The sequence below is a fragment of the Salmo salar genome, chromosome 21 (assembly GCF_965601325.2).
Source record: "Salmo salar chromosome 21, fSalSal1, whole genome shotgun sequence".
NCBI classification, from domain to species: domain Eukaryota; kingdom Metazoa; phylum Chordata; class Actinopteri; order Salmoniformes; family Salmonidae; genus Salmo; species Salmo salar.
In genome coordinates, this window is record NC_138311.1 from 20,045,780 (window position 1) to 20,065,904 (window position 20,125).

The following is a 20,125-nucleotide window of genomic DNA, read 5'->3' on the forward strand; positions in this document are numbered from 1 at the left end:
ATCTGTGCCACTTGGTCATTTTGTCAACAAGGCAGCATGGTGCATCGTCCAGAAACATATTTATATTCCCTATGTAAATGTTTGAATGTTCTGACTATGTTTCATTGCTACGCAGATAATTAAAAACAAATCAAAAGCAATTACTTTCGCATGGGAAACACAGTCCTACTAATTACTACACTTGCTTAAATACGTCACTTTTGTTTTGAGCCAATTTCGCCGTGGGCTTTGAACGGGACACGTGGCTCACGCCTGGGAGGCAGCGCAGTTTCATATTAAATGCAATCACATTTCAACCAATGCAAAACACGCCTACACCGGCGAGATTAATCGAAACCCCTCACTGAAGTGTGACAGTTACACCTTGGTTTGAAAGAAGAAAGAAGTTGTAGTTAACCGCCTGACAACCTGCCGCCTTTTTGGACGAGAAACAAGACGTGTCTTTTGGTTTCCCCTCTGTATTTCAACCACGGCAAGTTTGATAATGTCTCTCTCTCCATGTCTGTGAATTGATGGGCGCGGCGATTTTCCACAGATAGACCTCCTTTTCTGTCAAGCGTCGAACGCACGAGGATGAGCAGAAAGTGAATTGGAGAGCACGGTTACATGCACACAATAATGCGATTATTGTGTATAGTCGAATTAATATAATAGTTAGATTAACAGGTTTACATGCTTTGCAAGAATAACGATTAACTTAATAGTCATATTTACATGGACACATCTGAAATCAAGCTACCTGATGGCACTGATCAATGCAGACCATGTTAGTTTTGGGAAGGATATTTGATTCTAAGTAAGGACATACATTTTGTATGTGAAAACTACTTCAAGACGCATACCTTTCTTTTCCTGACTCATTTCGCGAGGGAGGGAGGGAGGCTCGCTCGGCTGGTGGTAGGACATGGGCAGATTAAATAGATTGCTGGAAGGCGGATTAAAAGTGTTTACATTTCGAAAGTTTGCCCAGAAAACTAGGTGTTTTAATCGATGTATGCTACTTCGATTCTGACCTTACGGCGACTTAAGATGAGCAGAATGTGTTTACATGACTATTGCATAATGCCTACTGCCATACTCAGTTTAATATCGAGTTATTAGTGTACATAAATATTTTGTAAGGGAAGTGGTTGGTTACAAAGTAGCTGATGATCATAATCATTGAAAACATAGTATGGACGGTGGTTTACTAGCAAATGTCCTGCAGTATGCTTCTTTCTTTGATGGCTATCACACAAGGACGTCCCATTTTGATTATATATATTTTTTTACAACAACCCAAGATAATTAGTATTTGGCTCTGTATACAACCAATCTCAATTAGGATGCTAGATAATAAGTCCCTAAATTAGGAAACATATGTATTTTTTCAAATAACATAGGTTAGACCAGTATTGTCTACTGAAGTTCAGTTGCCTAATTAACTTCAGTAAATCATTTAGAGGCTCTGCGACTGCCACACATCTAAATATAAAGCCTGGTTCAGTTGATGTGCAGTCCAAGATTCCAAGTATGAGGTTTTGCTATTAGCTCTACTGCAGGCCGCTGTAGTGAATGGTTGTGGTGGTGCAAAAGTTTTAGCGTGTTACTTAGTAGCCTATGTAGAATTAATCCATTCAACTTTCACTTTAAGTGCTAAAATGATGACGTGACCATACCAGTAGTGTAAATGACTAATTTCGTGGCACAGACCCATGATGGAGTTAAATTGTACAGTTGGCGTAGCTACAAGCAAGCCAAGCTGTCGCTAGATACACAGTTGGTGGTACAGTGCTTGGCAACGTCATGTTTTCAGACCAAGATTCCAGCATAGTAGGTTATTCATGTCTGGTAATAAAAGCAATGATACTTCTGCTGTCCTCTGCTACACATCTGATCCCCCGAGTACGAAACAGAAGTTGTTTGAATGCCAGGAATATATCTGATCCCCTACTGAGATGAGTTGCTTGGTGGAAGGTTTACTGTAGCCTACAATGCCTCCCTTGGACATGTGCAGTGCATTTAACTTCTTCCACATTTTGTTATGTTACAGCCTTATTATAAAATTGATTAAATATAATTTCTCATCAATCTACACACAATACCCCATAATGACAAAACAAAAACAGGTTTTTAGAAATCTTTGCAAATGTATTACAAATGCAAAACTGAACAAGCATATTTACATAAGTATTCAGACCCTTTACTTAGTACTTTGTTGAAGTACCTTTGGCAACAGTGACAGCCTCAAGGTGGGTTGCACATTTTGGGGAATATTCAGAGGTGGAAACTTTCCGTGGGCATTTAACGGGAATATATGGGAATTAACGTAAATGTATGCAAATTAATATTAATACCATTTAAATGTAGATGTTTTTTGCATTGGATATATTTACCATATCATATGGAGACAGAAACATAAACATTTTACCTTATCATAAGTAGACATAATTGCAAATGTTTAAATTATAAAAAAAATGATTTAGTTACGAATTGAACTTTTAATTAAATGAGTTGACATGGGATGATTTCACTGAACAAAAGAAAGGGAACATTGAATGATCCCCAGTGATCCATTGCATCTCCTAAAAATGTTTTGAACATACATCTGTAAATTGATAGTCTAGAAACTAAAGCTTTGGTTGTCTTCCTCTCAGGCTTCCATGTCTTCTCCACCTCTTGAACATCAGACTCTGAGGCCTCATCTTCACTGTCACTTTCCAACCTTGTTGAGGATAGCTTGTTGTCAGGCTCAAAAAGACTCAAATTTGCCTGGATAGCCACCAATTTTTCAACCCTTGTATTGGTCAGCCTGTTGCGTGCTTTTGTGTGTGTGTTCCCAAACAAGGACCAGTTGCGCTCTGAGGCGGTTGATGTTGGTGGGCTTTGGAGGATGATGGAGGCAACAGGGGAAAGAGCCTCACATCCACAAAGTCCCTTCCACCAGATGGCTGATGCGATATGTTGGCACGACTGCCATATTGCATCTCCATCCCAAAGCACTTGCTTGGAAGTGTATTTTGCCAGACTGCCAAGAACCTTGCCCTCATCCAGGCCAAGGTGGCGAGACATGGTAGTGATGACACCATAGGTCTTGTTGATCTCTGCACCAGACAGGATGCTCTTGCCAGCATACTTGGGGTCCAACATGTACGCTGCGGCGTGTATGGGCTTCAGGCAGAAGTCTTCACGCTTTTTGATGTATTTCAGAAATGCAGTTTCCTCTGCTTGGAGCAACAGTGAAGTGGGCAGGGCTGTACGGATTTTTTCTCTTACATCTGCAAGCAGAGTCTGAACATCAGACAGGATGGCATTGTCTCCCTCAATCCGTGCAAATGCTTCTGCTAGCGGTTTCAGGAGTTTCAGGCTGCTTACCACTCTCTCCCAAAATACATCACCCTTGATGGGGCTGTCCATATCGGCAGACTGATATGGCCATTTCTTGGAGAGACTCCTTCCCCTCCAGGAGACTGTCAAACATGATGACAACACCACCCCAACGGGTGTTGCTGGGCAGCTTCAGTGTGGTGCTCTTATTCTTCTCACTTTGCTTGGTGAGGTAGATTGCTGCTATAACTTGATGACCCTTCACATATCTAACCATTTCCTTGTCTCTCTTGTAGAGTGTATCCATTGTTCTCAGTGCCACAATGTCCTTGAGGAGCAGATTCAATGCATGAGCATCACAGCCAATGTGTGTGATGTGAGGGTAGGACTCCTTCACTTTAGACCAAGCAGCCTTCATGTTCGCAGCATTCTCTGTCACCAGTGCAAATACCTTTTGTGGTCCAAGGTCATTGATGACTGCCTTCAGCTCATCTGCAATGTAGAGACCGGTGTGTCTGTTGTCCCGTGTGTCAGTGCTCTTGTAGAATACTGGTTGAGGGGTGGAGATGATGTAGTTAATTATTCTTGCCCACAGACTTTTGACCACCCATCAGAGATGATTGCAGTAAAGTCTGCTTTCTCTAGGATTTGCTTAACCTTCACTTGAACTCTGCATCCAGGCAAATTAGTAGATAAAGCATGTTTGGTTGGAGGGGTGTATACTAGGCAAAGAACATTCAGAAAAACTTCCAATATACATTGCCTGTGAACGTCAGAGGTGAACCAGTTGCTTACACAGCTCGAGCAAGACATTCATCAGCATTTCTCTGACTACGTTCCTCCATTGAGTCAAAAACACTTCTGATTCCAGGAGGACCATGAGTTGTTGCTATCAATAAGGTGTCTGATTCATCATTTTCACCTCGACTAGAAGTAGAGGGACTTTTGTCAGAGGTTGCTTGTTGTGAGCGCTGAGTGAACTTTATGCACTTGGCCGGATAATTCTGCGTCTTTGTTGTGTTCTTCACATGATTTGGCACAGTATTTGCAAATGTACACAGCTTTTCCTTCTACATTAGCTGCAGTGAAATGTCGCCACACATCAGATAGTGTCCGTGGCATTTTCCTGTAAAGATTAGGGGGAAAAAAGGAGTAAAAAAACAAACAAATACAATTCCATGTACAGATAAATAGTTAAGCAGTTATATTAAACAACTCCTTTTCTAAGATAAATGTTTTAAAATCAAATTTATGGAAACAGGTGAATTAACACTCCCTCAGTTAGTAGGCTCAAGCAAGCTAAAACCCACAAGGTAGCAAAAACTAACTAGCAGAAATTGTTAAGTTAGAAATGATTTAAACATACTTTGCTGTAGGCTACTGTTTACTAGTTAACAAAAAATCATGTATGTCATATAAAATATATTCACCCCACCCAGTATTGTAGTATTGGAGCCCACACTACTACAGTTGTAGTAGTGTGGGCTCAATAGCATCTCATTAGTGTGCAACATCTTGAGGATCACCTCTGATGGAAGAATGTGATGGAAGAATGCACTGTACATGCAGAGGGATGCAATTCCATTGAATTGGGGAGAGTTTAACCAAAATATGCCACAAGACCTAGAATTGCCTTATGTGTATTAGAGGTCGACCGATTATGATTTGTCAACGCCGATACCGATTATTGGAGGACCAAAAAAAGCAGATACCGATTAATCGGATGATTTTTTTTATTTTTTTTGTTTTTTGTTTTTTTAATTTTAATTTATTTAAAAAAAACGTATTTTATTTGTAATAATGACAATTACAACAATACTGAATGAACACTTATTTTAACTTAATATAATACATAAATACTATCAATTTAGCCTCAAATAAATAATGAAACATGTTCAATTTGGTTTAAATTATGCAAAAACAAAGTGTTGAAGAAGAAAGTAAAAGTGCAATATGTGCCATGTAAAAAAGCTAACGTTTAAGTTCCTTCCTCAGAACATATGAAAGCTGGTGGTTCCTTTTAACATGAGTCTTCAATATTCCCAGGTAAGAAGTTTTAGGTTGTAGTTATTATAGGAATTATAGGACTATTTCTCTCTCTACGATTTGTATTTCATATACCTTTAACTATTGGATGTTCTTATAGGCACTTTAGTATTGCCAGTGTAACAGTATAGCTTCCGTCCCTCTCCTCGCTCCTACCTGGGCTCGAACCAGGAACACATCGACAACAGCCACCCTCGAAGCAGCATTACCCATGTAGAGCAAGGGGAACAACCACTCCCAAGTCTCGGAGCGAGTGATGTTTGAAATGCTATTAGCGCGCACCCACTAACTAGCTAGCCATTTCACATCGGTTACACCAGCTAATCTCAGAGGTTGATAGGCTTGAAGTCATAAACAGCGCAATGCTTGAAGAATTGCGAAGAGCTGCTGGCAAACACACAAAGGTGCTATTTGAATGAATGCTTACGAGCCTGCTGCTGCCTACCATTGCTCAGTCAGACTGCTCTAATTAAATATCAAATCATAGACTTAATTATAACATAATAACACACAGAAATACAAGCCTTTGGTCAGTAATATGGTCGAATCCAGAAACTATCATTTCGAAAACGAAACGTTTATTATTTCAGTGAAATACGGAACCGTTCCGTATTTTATCTAACGGGTGGCATCCCTAAGTCTAAATATTCCTGTTACATTGCACAACCTTCAATGTTATGTCATAATTATGTACAATTCTGGAAAATTAATTACGGCCTTTGTTAGGAGTAAATGGACTTCACACAGTTTGCAATGAGCCAGGCGGCCCAAACTGCTGTATATACCTTGACTGCTTGCACAGAACGCAAGAGAAGTGACGGAAATTCATGTTAGCAGGCAATATTAACTAAATATGCAGGTTTAAAAATATATACTTGTGTATTGATTTTAAGAAAGGCATTGATGTTTATGGTTAGGTACATTAGTGCAACGACAGTGCTTTTTTTCGCAAATGCGCTTGTTAAATCATCACCCGTTTGTCAAAGTAGGCTGTGATTCGATGAGAAAATAACAGGCACCACATCGATTATATGCAACGCAGGACACGTTAGATAAACAAGTAATATCATCAACCATGTGTAGTTAACTAGTGATTATGTTAAGATTGATAGTTTTTTGTAAGATAAGTTTAATGCTAGCTAGCAACTTACCTTGGCTTCTTGCTGCCCTCGCGTAACAGGTAGACAGCGTCAGTGTTCTTAATCTGACTTGCCTAGTTAAATCGGCAAATCGGCGGCGAAAAATGCCGATTACCGATTGTTATGAAAACTTGAAATCGGCCCTAATTAATCGGCCATTCCGATTAATCGGTCGACCTCTAATGTGTATCCCACAAAAAAGGTTCACTGTTATAAGCAAACTTTTTTGGAGGAATGTAAGCAAAATTTCCAGCAAAGGGTCTGAATACTAATGTAAATAAGGTATTTATGTATTTATTTTTTTTTCAATTTGTCTAAACCTGTTTTCGCTTTGTCATTGTGTGGGGATTGCTGAGTAATTCTTTATTTAATCAATTTTAGAATAAGACTAATGTAACAAAATGTGAAATAAGTCAAGGGGTCTCAATACTTTCCGAACTGTACATCCACAAAGTTAAAGTTATAGAACTTACATTATGGAATGGAGAGAGATGCCCATGCCGACTTCAGAGGTCCTGCTGTATTTGAAACTTTCTTTTGTTCTTGTAGGAGAACACTTCTGAGGGGTTATTCCAGCAGGTTCTTGGCCATGTCTCCCAGGCCTAGTGTTGAGCTCACAGGGTTCTTCTGGCCAGAGGTGAGCTGCAGTTCTGTGTGTTGGTCATCATTGCTGTGAGATCTACCGATCTGTTGACCCCTGACCCCGCAGTGCCCGTTATCACCCAATCATCATGGCCCCTGTGCCACCTGGCATCCGCTTCCTGGCCTCCTTCAACAGAGACCAGTGGTGAGTTTTGTATGTCTGTCTGTCTGTCAGATCAATATGTTCTGTTGGTTTGTCAGTACAGGTCTGGCTTACACGTGAACTTAGTTGTAAATTGTTGATGACTTATGATGAAAAGACCTCAGGGCTCAAGCCATACTGTTCATGTGTGTGCCTGTGCAGGAGTGTACATGTGAGTGTGTCTGTGCTTGTAGCTGTTTTCTATTTAGTCCTAATTATGTATTTTCTGCAAGAGAGTGAATTAGCCGGGACACAGAGAAAGAGAGCGAGAACACTGCAAATAACAGAACTGTCCTCTAAGTTCCCATACATCATGTAGAGTAGGGCATACGTACCATCTACTGTATGTGGCATAGCCCTGTATACTTACAGGCAGCTTAATGATCACGTATCACCGTCATTATTAGGGCCAGGAGTTGTTCCCGCTCAGGAAAAAATAAGATCAGGAGTTATCAAGAGAAAGAGTGGGGAACCGTGTTCTGAACCTGACTGAAGTATTTCTTAGAGCTTTATCACTTTAATTGCATTCAGACTGACTTGTTATACAGTGCAAGTGACAGTGGCATGCTGAAATCAAGGTTGTAAACCTTTGTACCTGTATTTTTATTTAACTAGGCAAGCCAGTTAAGAACTAATTCTTATTTACAATGACAGCCTACAAGGGAACAGTGGGTTAACTGCGTTGTTCAGGGGTAGAACGACAGATTTTTACCTTGTCAGCTCAGGGATTCGATCCAGCAACCTTTCGGTTAGTGGCCCAACACTCTAACCTCTAGGCTACCTACCGCCCTGTATGTCTGGTCCTATCAGAGAGTTGGCGCCAAAGAACATGACTGACGTTTTATATTCTCCCAACCAATTGTGCAATTATAATATTTTTGGGGGCATTTTGTGTAACTTGTTTTTTAACGTATTGTGTACATAATGTTGGTGCTACCGTCTCTTATGGCCGAAAACAACTTCTGTACATTAGAAAAGCAATTACTCACCGCAGACTGGAAGAAACTTTTTCCTTTAACGAGTCCGACGAGAAGGATATCCTGCTTTCACTGAAACAGGCCCAGATCCAGGCCTTTTGCGAGTTCTCATCTGTATTATTCGTAGCCGTCTATTTACCACCACAAAGCGAAGCTGGCGCTAAGACTGCTCTCAACCAACTCTATAAGGCCATAAGTAAAGAAGAAAATGCTCATCCAGAAGCGGCGCTCCTAGTGGCCAGGGACTTTAATGCAGGAAACTTAAATCAGTTTTACGAATTTTTTTACCAGCATGTCACATGTGCAACCACATTTACCCCACACAATTTGTTGCACTGCTTTGCTTTATCTTGGACAGGTCACAGTTGTAAATTAGAACTCGTTCTCAACTGGCCTACCTGGTTAAATAAAGGTAAAATAAAAAAACACACAGAGATGCATACAAAGCTCTCCCCCACCCTCCATTTGGCAAATTTGACCACAATTCTATCCTCCTGATTCCTGCTTACAAGCAAAAACTAAAGCAGGAAGTACCAGTGACTCGCTCAATACGGAAGTGGTCAGATGACGCGTAAGCTACACTACAGGACAGTTTTGCTAGCACAGACTGGAATATGTTCCGGGATTCATCCAATGGCATTGAGGAATACACCACCTCAGTCATCGGCTTCATCAATAAGTGCATCGATGACGCCGTCCCCACAGTGACTGTAAGTGCAGTGCCTTGCAAAAGTATTCGTCCCCCTTGGCGTTTTTCATATTTTGTTGCTTTACAACCTGTAATTTAAATGGATTTTTGTTTCGATTTCATGAAATGAACGTACACAAAATAGTCCAAATTGGTGAAGTGAAATGGAAAAAATTACTTGTTTAAAAAAATTCTCATAAATTTAAATCGTAAAAGTGGTGCGTGCTTATGTATTCACCCCAGTTTGCAAGGAAGCCCCTAAATAAGATCTGGTGCAACCAATTACTTTCAGAAGTCACATAATTAGTTAGTCCACCTGTGTGCAATCTATATATATATATATATATATATATATATATATATCTCCGTTCTGAAAGGCCCCAGAGTCTGCAACACCACTAAGCAAGGGGCACCATGAAGACCAATCCAAACAGGTCAGGGACAAAGTTGTGGAGAATTACAGCTCAGGGTTGGGTTTGAAAAGAAAATATCCAAAACTTTGAACATCTCACGGCGCACCATTAAATCCATTATTAAAAATTTGAAAGAATATGGCACCACAACAAACCTGCCAAGAGAGGGCCGCCCACCAAAACTCACGGACCAGGCAAGGAGGGCATTAATCAGAGAAGCAACAAAGAGACCAAAGATAAACCTTTAAGAGCTGCAAAGCTCCACAGCGGAGATTGGAGTATCTGTCCATAGGACCACTTTATGCCATACACTCCACAGAGCTGGGTTTTATGGAAGAGTGTCCAGAAAAAAAGCCATTGCTCAAAGAAGAAAAAAATAGGCATGTGGGAGACTCCCCAAACATATGGAAGAAGGTATTCTGGTCAGATGAGACTAAAATTGAGCTTTTTGGCCAACAAGGAAAGCGCTATGTCTGGCGCAAACCCAACCCCTCTCATCACCTCGAACACCATCCCCACAGTGAAGCATGGTGGTGGCAGTATCATGCTGTGGGGATGTTTTTCATCGCTAGGGACTGGGAAACTGGTCAGAATTGAGGAAATGATGGATGGTGTTAAATACAGGGAAATTCTTGAGGGAAACCTGTTTGTCTTCCCCTTGCTGCTACTCGCTGTTTGTTTGTTACCTATGCATAGTCACTTCGCCCCCAACTACATGTACAGATTATCTCAACTAGCCTGTACCCCGGCACACTGACTTGGTATTGTTATTCTTATTGTGTTACTTTTTATTATGGCTTTTTATTTTAGCCTACTGGTAAATATTTTCTTCTTCTTGAACTGCACTGTTGGTTAAGGGCTTGTAAGTAAGGATTTCACGGTAAAGTCCACACTTGTTGTATTCGGCACATGTGGCAAATTAAAGTTTGATTTGAGGTGGGACATTGGTGGTGTTCTGTGGTGTCACAGAGCCACTGACATGTTTTTCACTGAATTACTGCCAACAAGGAAGACACATTGCCAGTGTCCTAACTGTCCCCTTCCTGTCCTGTCTTATGAACACAACCCCCTCCCCACTAGACACATGGAGAGAGAGATACAAACACGCACACATGCTGCCCAGCTGTTGAATGTGCAAAGTTAATCAGGGATTCTTCCCTCTGGCTACTTTCTACTCCTTAGCAATTGGTCTCTAGGAATGGTTTATGGTGGTGTTAAGACGTCCAGACTGCCATAAGTGGCTGTATTTGGCTTGTCCAGGGGCAGACCCACGTCGAGTTGGCCTGTGTTTGGCTAGGTCAGGAGCAGACCGACGTCGAGGTGGCTACGTTTGGCTAGGTCAGGGGGTAGATGTGTCCGTATAGGTCAAACTCAATTTGTTTGCCAATTGCACAAGTCCACAAGGAAATGACTGAGTGGGAGAGTAAAAGGAACGGCACATCCTGGCCTTTGTTATACTTACCAGTTCTCACTGTGTACTTTAACATTGAATTACAGTTGAAGTCAGAAGTTTACATGCACCTTAGCCAAATACATTTAAACTCAGTTTTTCACAATTCCTGACATTTAATCCTAGTAAAAATTCCCTGTCTTAGGTCAGTTAGGATCACCACTTTATTTTATGAATGTGAAATGTCAGAATAATAGTATAAAATTATTTCTTTAAGATTTGATTTCTTTTATCACATTCCCAGTGGGTCAGAAGTTTACGTACACTCAATTAGTATTTGGTAGCATTGCCTTTAAATTGTTGAACTTGGGTCAAATGTTTCGGGTAGCCTTCCACTATCTTCCCACAATAAGTGGGTGAATTTTGGCCCATTCCTCCTGACGGAGCTGGTGTAACTGAGTCAGGTTTGTAGGCCTCCTTGCTCCCACGCTTTTTCAGTTCTGCCCACAAATTTAATATGGGATTGAGGTCAGGGCTTTGTGATGGCCACTCCAATAACTTGATGCTGTTGTCCTTAAGCCATTTTGCCACAACTTTGGAAGTATTCATTGTCCATTTGGAAGACCCATTTGCGACCAAGCTTTAACTTCCTGACTGATGTCTTGAGATGTTGCTTCAATATATCGACAATTTTCCATCCTCATGATGCCATCTATTTTATGAAGTGCACCAGTCCCTCCTGCAGCAAAGCACCCCCAGAACATGATGCTGCCACCCCCATGCTCCACGGTTGGGATAATGCTCTTCGGCTTGCAAGCCTCCCCCTTTTTCCTCCAAACATAACGATTATGGCCAAACAGTTATATTTTTGTTTCATCAGACCAGAGGACATTTCTCCAGAAAGTACAATCTTTGTCCCCATGTGCAGTTGAAAATCGTAGTCTGGCTTTTTTATGGCTGTTTTGGAGCAGTGGCTTCTTCCTTGCTGAGCGGCCTTTCAGGTTATGTCGATATAGGACTCGTTTTACTGTGGATATAGATACTTTTGTACCTGTTTCCTCCAGCATCTTCACAAGGTCCTTTGCTGCTGTTCTGGGATTGATTTGCACTTCTCGCACCAAAGTACGTTCATCTCTAGGAGACAGAACGTGTCTCCTTCCTGAGCGGTATGACAGCTGCGTGGTCCCATGGTGTTTATACTTGCGTACTATTGTTTGTACAGATGAGCGTGGTACCTTCAGGCATTTGGAAATTGCTCCCAAGGATGAACCAGACTTGTGGAGGTCTACAATTTTTTTGCTGAGTTCTTGGATGATTTCTTTTGATTTTTTTCCCATGATGTGAAGCAAAGAGGTACTAAGTTTGAAGGCAGGCCTTGAAATAAATACATCCACAGGTACACCTCCAATTGACTCAAATGATGTCAATTAGCCGATCAGAAGCTTCTAAAGCCATGACATCCTTTTCTGGAATTTTCCAAGCTGTTTAAAGGCAGTCAACTTAGTGAATGTAAACTTATGACCCACTGGAATTGTGATACAGTGAAATAATCTGTAAACAATTGTTGGAAAAATGACTTGTGTCATGCGTAAAGTAGATGTCCTAACCGACTTGCCAAAACTATAGTTTGTTAACAAGAAAGTGGGTGGTTGAAAAACGAGTTTTAATTTCTCCAACCTAAGTGTATGTAAACTTCTGCCTTCAGCTGTATATTGCAAAGATTTGCAAATTACTTTGATTGTGTAGATGTAGCTAGCTACAGTTTGTAGGTGATATATTTGACCTCCATTCAGCTCATTTATGCCACCATAAACAGAGCCAGCCAGTCAGTCAGTCCAGCAAAGAGGTCCAGTTGTCCTCCACCCTCTCAGAATATAAGTTAACATAAACTCAGTAAAAAAAAAGAAACGTCCCTTTTTCAGGACCCTGTCTTTCAAAGATAATTCGTAAAAATCTAAATAACTTCACAGATCTTCATTGTAAAGGGTTTAAACACTGTTTCCCATGCTTGTTCAATGAACCATAAACTATTAATGAACATGCACCTGTGGAACGGTCATTAAGACACTAACAGCTTACAGACGGTAGGCAATTAAGGTCACAGTTGTGAAGACTTAGGACACTAAAGAGGCCTTTCTACAGACTCTGAAAAACACCAAAAGAAAGATGCCCAGGGTCCCTGCTCATCTGCGTGAACGTGCCTTAGGCATGCTGCAAGGAGGCATGAGTACTGCAGATGTGGCCAGGGCAATAAATTGCAATGTCCGTACTGTGAGATGCCTAAGACAGCGCTACAGGGAGACATGACGGACAGCTGATCGTCCTCAGTGGCAGACCACGTGTAACAACACCTGCACAGGATCGGTACATCCGAACATCACACCTGCTGGGACAGGTACAGGATGGCAGCAACTGCCCAAGATACACCAGGAATGCACAATCCCTCCATCAGTGCTCAGACTGTCCGCAATAGGCTGAGAGAGGCTGGACTGAGGGATTATAGGCCTGTTGTAAGGCAGGTCCTCACCAGACATCACCAGTAACAACGTCGCCTATGGGCACAAACCCACCGTCGCTGGACCAGACAGGACTGGCAAAAAGTGCTCTTCACTGACGAGTTACGGTTTTGTCTCACCAGGGGTGATGGTCGGATTCGCGTTTATCGTCGAAGGGTTGAGCGTTACACCGACGCCTGTACTCTGGAGCGCGATCGAGGTGGAGGGTCCGTCATGGTTGGGGGCGGTGTGTCACAGCATCATCGGACTGAGCTTGTTGTCATTGCAGGCAATCTCAACGCTGTGCATTACATCCTCCTCCTTCATGTGGTACCCTTCCTGCAGGCTCATCCTGACATGACCCTCCAGCATAACAATGCCATACTGCTCGTTCTGTGCGTGCTTTCCTGCAAGACAGGAATGTCAGTGTTCTATACGCAGTTGACAGTGAGAGGATGTTTCTTTTTTTGCTGAGTTTATATTGAAAATACTGTGATTTGAAGAATAATAGTTATAATTAATAATAATTTATTGAAAAAGTAGTTTCATTGTCATTTCTACACACTTAAGTTAACAGTGAGAGGACGTTTCTTTATGTTTTATGAGTTTATCTAAGGACAGATCTAGGATCAGATTACCCAAACCTCACACTGACCATTGTGAGAATGAAACGTTATCTCACTCTCAGTGGTCAGGGATGAATGCTACCCACTGACTACCTCCTCCTATCCAGCCCTTCTCACTGCTGCCCCCTTGTGTTGTCCCCCTCCAGGTACCGAGCCTTCACATTTAGCCTCACCTTCCTGCTGTACACCAGCTTCCACCTGTCCAGAAAACCCATCAGCATCGTCAAGGTAATATATAATACATACATACACACACACACACACACACACACACACGTACCCTATAGGGAATTTACTGGACTATACTGGCATAGCACATAAGAGATTTACTCACTACACTCCTATCCACACATTAAATATACATGTTATCAGCACAGGTGTTATTGTAACCTGATCAGCCTCAGTGTGATTCATCCTGCTACTATATCTGTGACCAGGGGCGCAACTTTCACTGCCCCCCCCCCACATTCTTAAATTGCATTTTTGTCCCCCCCAGTTGTATCATTGGAATATGATACAAAACGAGGCAACGGTGTGCTTTAGAACCATGGGACGCTTCTGAGCTGTCGGGTAGGCTGTTTGGAGTGTTTATCCGACTGGATACAAAATAAATTGTCCCCCCTAAGTTGTGCCCGTCTGTGACTATATATATCAGAATGACAGTGTCCCTCCCAAAGCAGAGCCAGGGATTAACCATTTATATAACCAATGTTATCCACCATTGTTTACCTTGGAACCATAGCATGGCTGGAAGCAGCTTTAATATTTAGTATTAAATGTATGAGATTAATGTTTGACCAGCTATATATGCTGGGTTTACTGTAGTTTGTGCTTTTTTTCAGTGCGTGCACACACATGTGAATGTTTGCCCAATATGATTATTTGTTCCACAGAGTGAGCTGCATAAGAACTGCTCAGCTCTCAATGAGCTCTCCACAGCCAGTAGTAGCCAGCTGTCAGACCTCCACACAGCTGCAGAGTGCAGCTGGAAACCCTTTGGTGAGACCCCACTCAACCCTCGTTCTCCCCCTCTTTCAGTCTCTCAATCCCCCTTTCTCCCACTTTCTCTACTAAATGTTATGCATCCTCTATCCCTACACTTATCACTAATCACACATTTGTTACTATTCATTCACACATTGTTGTCGATCCCCGTAATCAAACCCAGGAGCCTGTATTCAGATGAGTGGTCCTTGGTTGAATTGATGTCATTCTCATGTAAAACTACCTCCATACCTAGATAAAAGCAACTATAAGCAGCTGCTGGGAGCCATGGACTACTCCTTCCTCTGTGCCTATGCCGTGGGCATGTTCCTCAGGTAAGGCTAAAACTAGGCTGTCCACTTGACCTGATCAGGAAAACCTCTGGGCTCTAGTTATCACATAAAGCTCTTCCCCATCGCTCGTCCTTCAGTCAGACTGCAGAGTCTAGGGCTGTTGCGGTGACCGTATTACCGCCACGCAGGTGGAGTCATGAAGGCAGTCAAATTCCGCATTACTGTTTAGTCACCGTGATTAGGCTTCTCTAAGCTCTGATGCTGCTGATTGTCATTAGTAACCTACCAACTTGCTAACTGTCTGGTACTCAGCGCTCTATTGTCCCTCAGCGCTCTATTGTCACTCTGACATCAATGCAAATGTATCAAAAATCCAATCAAACACTTCATGAGCTCATGTTTGCGCAACATTTTTCTATAGGCTATGAAATGGCGTGAGAAAACAGAGTGATGGCCACTATTAAAAAGAGGATCCTTCAGATTTCTATAGGGCTACTATATTTATTTATTTATTTATTTTAACCGGAGTATAGCCTACCTGGCTGGCATGAAAATGTACCACGGGAAAAGCGTCCTCCTTTCAATATTTAAGTACATAGATAACATGTATTTTTTTCTCCTGCCACTGTTTCGAGACGGGTGCATGATGAAGGTCCATTCTAAATCAAAACATATTTCACACCATATATTATTTAGTATATGTAAAGACAAGATTAAATCAAGAATAGTGTGATGGGTGACAATATTAGCCTGTCACTCGTGAATGATGTCCAGCGCAAGGCAAAGGCTTTTTTTTGTTTGCGGCTTTTATTCGAATCACGGTCTCGCACCTTATGTAGCCTAGCCCACATGCCTAGATTTTTTTAATAAGGTTTGTATCACAGCTAACGTGGCCATATAACTTCTTAAAATGAAGAACATTAATTCGCTTTACAAGGGGTGTAGAGCCTAACTGGCATACATAAGCAGCGTGTGAGTTTCAAGTTTGGGGAAGATCATTTTCACCATAAAAATACACCTTTTATAATAAAAGCATTACATGCATAGTAGCATTTGCGGTCACTTTTGATAATGGTGTTTTCCCGCTAATGGAGCATTCACGCTTAAAGCCTACTGCTGTGTGCACTTTGCTGCACTTATAATGTGAAGAAATAGCCTAATAGTTTATCAACATTTTAAGCTAAATGTTCTTATCTGTTGCGTCATCCACATTGCGTACATTTTTTTTTACTCTAGTGGTTGTACTAATTTGGGATCTATCGCATCCCGCAGCTGTCCCCGACTATGTTTGGAATATTTGTTTCTCGCATAGAGTAGGTCAACTTTTGTACTATGGGGGATAGTAGATTGACATAGGCTAGTGCTTTTGCTGTTCGTTAGGCCTACTCATCTTGATGGCTGACAAAGTAAATGTGGACAGTTCTTCCAATATCTTCAATATGCACCTCGGAATTGGATAAGGACTCGAGCAGTTGCGTCCCCGATGTGTCTGTCTTCACTTGTAACCTGAGAAAGACCCGATCACGTGACGGAGAGCCATGTGAGTAAGAGGTGCTTTGGAGCACTCGGGGAGAAGGGCACAACCCAGCACTGGGCCAAGGACACAACGGCCACTGGCCGCAAAAGACATGGCTTTTTTTTAGGGTGCATTACGGCCACACAAAGGGGATGCAGCCGGGAAATTCATGGCATTATCAAGTGCTTGTCAGATTGTGAATGAGAGAAGACTGATGAAGTGTGTACAGTCTGTGCAAAAAACAAAGCAGAGCTCATGCCTTTTCAAGCGACTTTTTAAAATCATTAGTTGCCTCATGCAGCCTTACAATGTATTAAAAATCGAAACATATAGTCCAATGTTTCTAGAACAACTAAAGTTACATTAATAACTCTAAATTAAGCATATAGAAGTATCTATTTCTTTGTTAGCCGCATGTGCGCACTCCCTCAAATCGTTTGGAGAAAATATCCTTTCTATTTTATTCAGCTTTGTTCAGTAGTATTCTTCATACTATAATATTAAATAATTCCAAGGAATTCTAAGCAAATATTGTCTGCTAAATGAACTGGTGTAGCCCACAGCCATTTAACATAGCCAGATCAGGACCTAACATAAGGACAACTCAGAGTAAGCTATTGTTCTTCTGAAATAGACTACATTTTCCTATCATGTTTCTTTAGACCTGTCTAAAATAATTAATGGATTTATTGTGAAGGTGTAGGCTATTTTACATGGATTTATTAGACTTTTAAAAGTGTAGATGTTCCACAGGTCTGTATCTTGGATTGTAGGCTGTGTGGAAGCTAGGAGATGCTAAATGTGTTTACATTTACATTTTTAGTCATTTAGCAGACGCTCTTATCCAGAGCAACTTACAGTAGTGAATGCATACGTTTCATACATTTTTATTTATTTTTTCTCCCCAAACTGGTCCCCCGTGGGAATCGAACCCACAACCCTGGTGTTGCAAACACAATGCTCTACCAACTGAGCCACACGGGACCATTACCCTGAGACCGACAGTTATTTGCTTGAGAATCACCGGCTGATGAAATTTCGTGGCCTCCACAGCTTTAGCAGAGTCGAGCAGAGTGTTGTCCCGTTTTGTGAATCCTTGGTTGGTGAGCAGACACCGATTTTCAAGAATTTTAACTGATTTCAATTATTTTTTGCCAGATCCTAATTGGGATATTGATTTTTATGTTTCTTTTGATGGCGTGGAAGGCCATCAAAATCGATCGCAGCTTTTTGGAAGTTATCTGTAGTGCTGATGTTTAGGCAGAGGTAGGTATAGTTTGTGTGCTCTAGGGCAATGGTATCTAGATGGAATTTGTATTTGTGGTCCTGGTAACAGGACCTTTTTTGCAACACAATTATTTGTGTATTTTTTTTTATGTTACTGTCAGCCCAGGTCTGACAGAATCTGTGCAGAAGATGTACACTACCGTTCAAAATTTGGGGGTCACTTAGAAATGTCCTTGTTTTTGAAAGAAAAGCTTCTTTTTTTTGCCATTAAAATAACATCAAATTGATCAGAAATACAGTGTAGACATTGTTAATGTTGTAAATGACTATTGTAGCAGGAAACGGCAGATTTTTTTTTTTAATGGAATATCTACATAGGCGTACAGAGGCCCATTTATCAGAAACCTTCACTCCTGTTCCAATGGCACGTTGTTAGCTAATCCAAGTTTATCATTTGAAAAGGCTAATTGATCATTAGAAAACCCTTTTGCAATTATGTTAGCACAGCTGAAAACTGTTCTGACTAAAGAAGCAATAAAACTGGCCTTCTTTAGACTAGTTGAGAATCTGGAGCATCAGCATTTGTGGGTTTGATTACAGGCTTAAAATGGCCAGAAACAAAGAACTGTCTTCTGAAACTCGTCAGTCTATTCTTGTTCTGAGAAATGAAGGCTATAACATTAACAATGTCGACACTGTATTTCTGATCAATTTTGTTATTTTAATGGACAAAAAATTTGCTTTTCTTTCAAAAACAAGGATATTTTTAAGTGACCCCAATCTTTTGAACAGTAGTGTAGGTGCTGCTGTAGGCCCTCCTTGGTTGGTGACAGAAGCACCAGATCATCAGTAAACAGTAGACATTTGACTTCAGATTCTAGTAGGGTGAAGCCAGGTGCTGCAGACTGTTCTAGTGCCATCGCCTATGTATGTATGTACAGTTGACGTCGGAAGTTTACATACACTTAGGTTGGACTCATTAAAACTCGTTTTTCAACCACTCCACAAATTTCTTGTTAACAAACTATAGTTTTGGCAATGTCATAATTCACAGTTCTGAAACATGGGACTATTTTACACCATTTTATAGATATACTTCTCCTGAATCGAACCACGTTGTCCGATTTCCAAAAGACTTTACAGCGAAAGCAAAACATTAGATTATGTTAGGAGAGTACATAGACACAAATAATCACACAGCCATTTTCCAAGCAAGCATATATGTCACATAAACCCAAACCACAGCTAAATGCAGCACTAACCTTTGATCTTCATCAGATGACACTCCTAGGACATTATGTTATACAATACATGCATGTTTTGTTCAATCAAGTTCATATTTATATCAAAAACCAGCTTTTTACATTAGCATGTGATGTTCAGAACTAGCATACTCACCGCAAACTTCCGGTGAATTTACTAAATTACTCATGATAAACGTTGACAAAATACATAACAATTATTTTAAGAATTATAGATACAGAACTCCTTTATGCAATCGCTATGTCCGATTTTAAAATAGCTTTTCGGCGAAAGCACATTTTGCAATATTCTGAGTACATAGCTCGGCCATCACGGGCTAGCTATTTTGACATCCGCCAACTTCGGGGTCACCTAAACTCAGAATTACTATTAGAAAAATTGGATTACCTTTGCTGTTCTTCGTCATAATGCACTCCCAGGAATTCTACTTCAACAACAAATGTTTTGGTTCCAAATAATCCATAGTTATATCCAAATACCTCCGTTTTGTTCGTGCGTTCAGGTCACTATCCGAAGGGTAATGCGCGAGCGCATTTCGTGACAAAAAAAATCAAAATATTCCATTACCGTACTTAGAAGCATGTCAAACGCTGTTTAAAATCAATTTTTATGCTATTTTTCTCGTAAAATAGCGATAATATTCCAACCGGCCACCGTTGTATTCATTCAAAGACTGAAAGAAAAAAAGGAGAAGTCTCGTGAACGAGCATCTCCAGTCTCACTGTCCCCAGGCTGACCACTTACAAACTCTGCTCCTATACTTTGCCCAGAGACAGCAGACACCCCATTCCACTTTCTGGCGGCTTTAGAGAGCCAATGGAAGCCTTAGAAAGTGTCACGTTACAGCACAGATGCTTTAATGTCGATAGAGATGCAACAGAAGGACAACAAATTGTCAGACAGGGCACTTCCTGCATGGAATCTTCTCCGGTTTTGGCCTGCCATATGAGTTCTGTTATACTCACAGACACCATTCAA

General features: G+C 41.1%; 1 protein-coding gene across 2 annotated transcripts in view; it reads left to right on the forward strand.

Moving 5' to 3' along the window:
• The first annotated feature begins 239 nt into the window (after positions 1 to 239).
• Positions 240 to 20,125, forward strand: part of LOC106581899 (glucose-6-phosphate exchanger SLC37A1) — a 42,130-nt gene continuing 22,244 nt past the window's right edge. The window contains exons 1-5 of one of the 2 annotated variants that reach the window (XM_045704515.2): positions 240 to 472; positions 7,041 to 7,278; positions 14,011 to 14,092; positions 14,758 to 14,863; positions 15,105 to 15,183. In XM_045704515.2, the coding sequence (XP_045560471.1) occupies positions 7,223 to 7,278; positions 14,011 to 14,092; positions 14,758 to 14,863; positions 15,105 to 15,183 (323 nt within the window). In that variant the 5' untranslated portion in view covers positions 240 to 472; positions 7,041 to 7,222. The remainder of the gene's footprint in view (positions 473 to 7,040; positions 7,279 to 14,010; positions 14,093 to 14,757; positions 14,864 to 15,104; positions 15,184 to 20,125) is intronic. The other variant, XM_045704516.2, reaches the window with a different exon arrangement.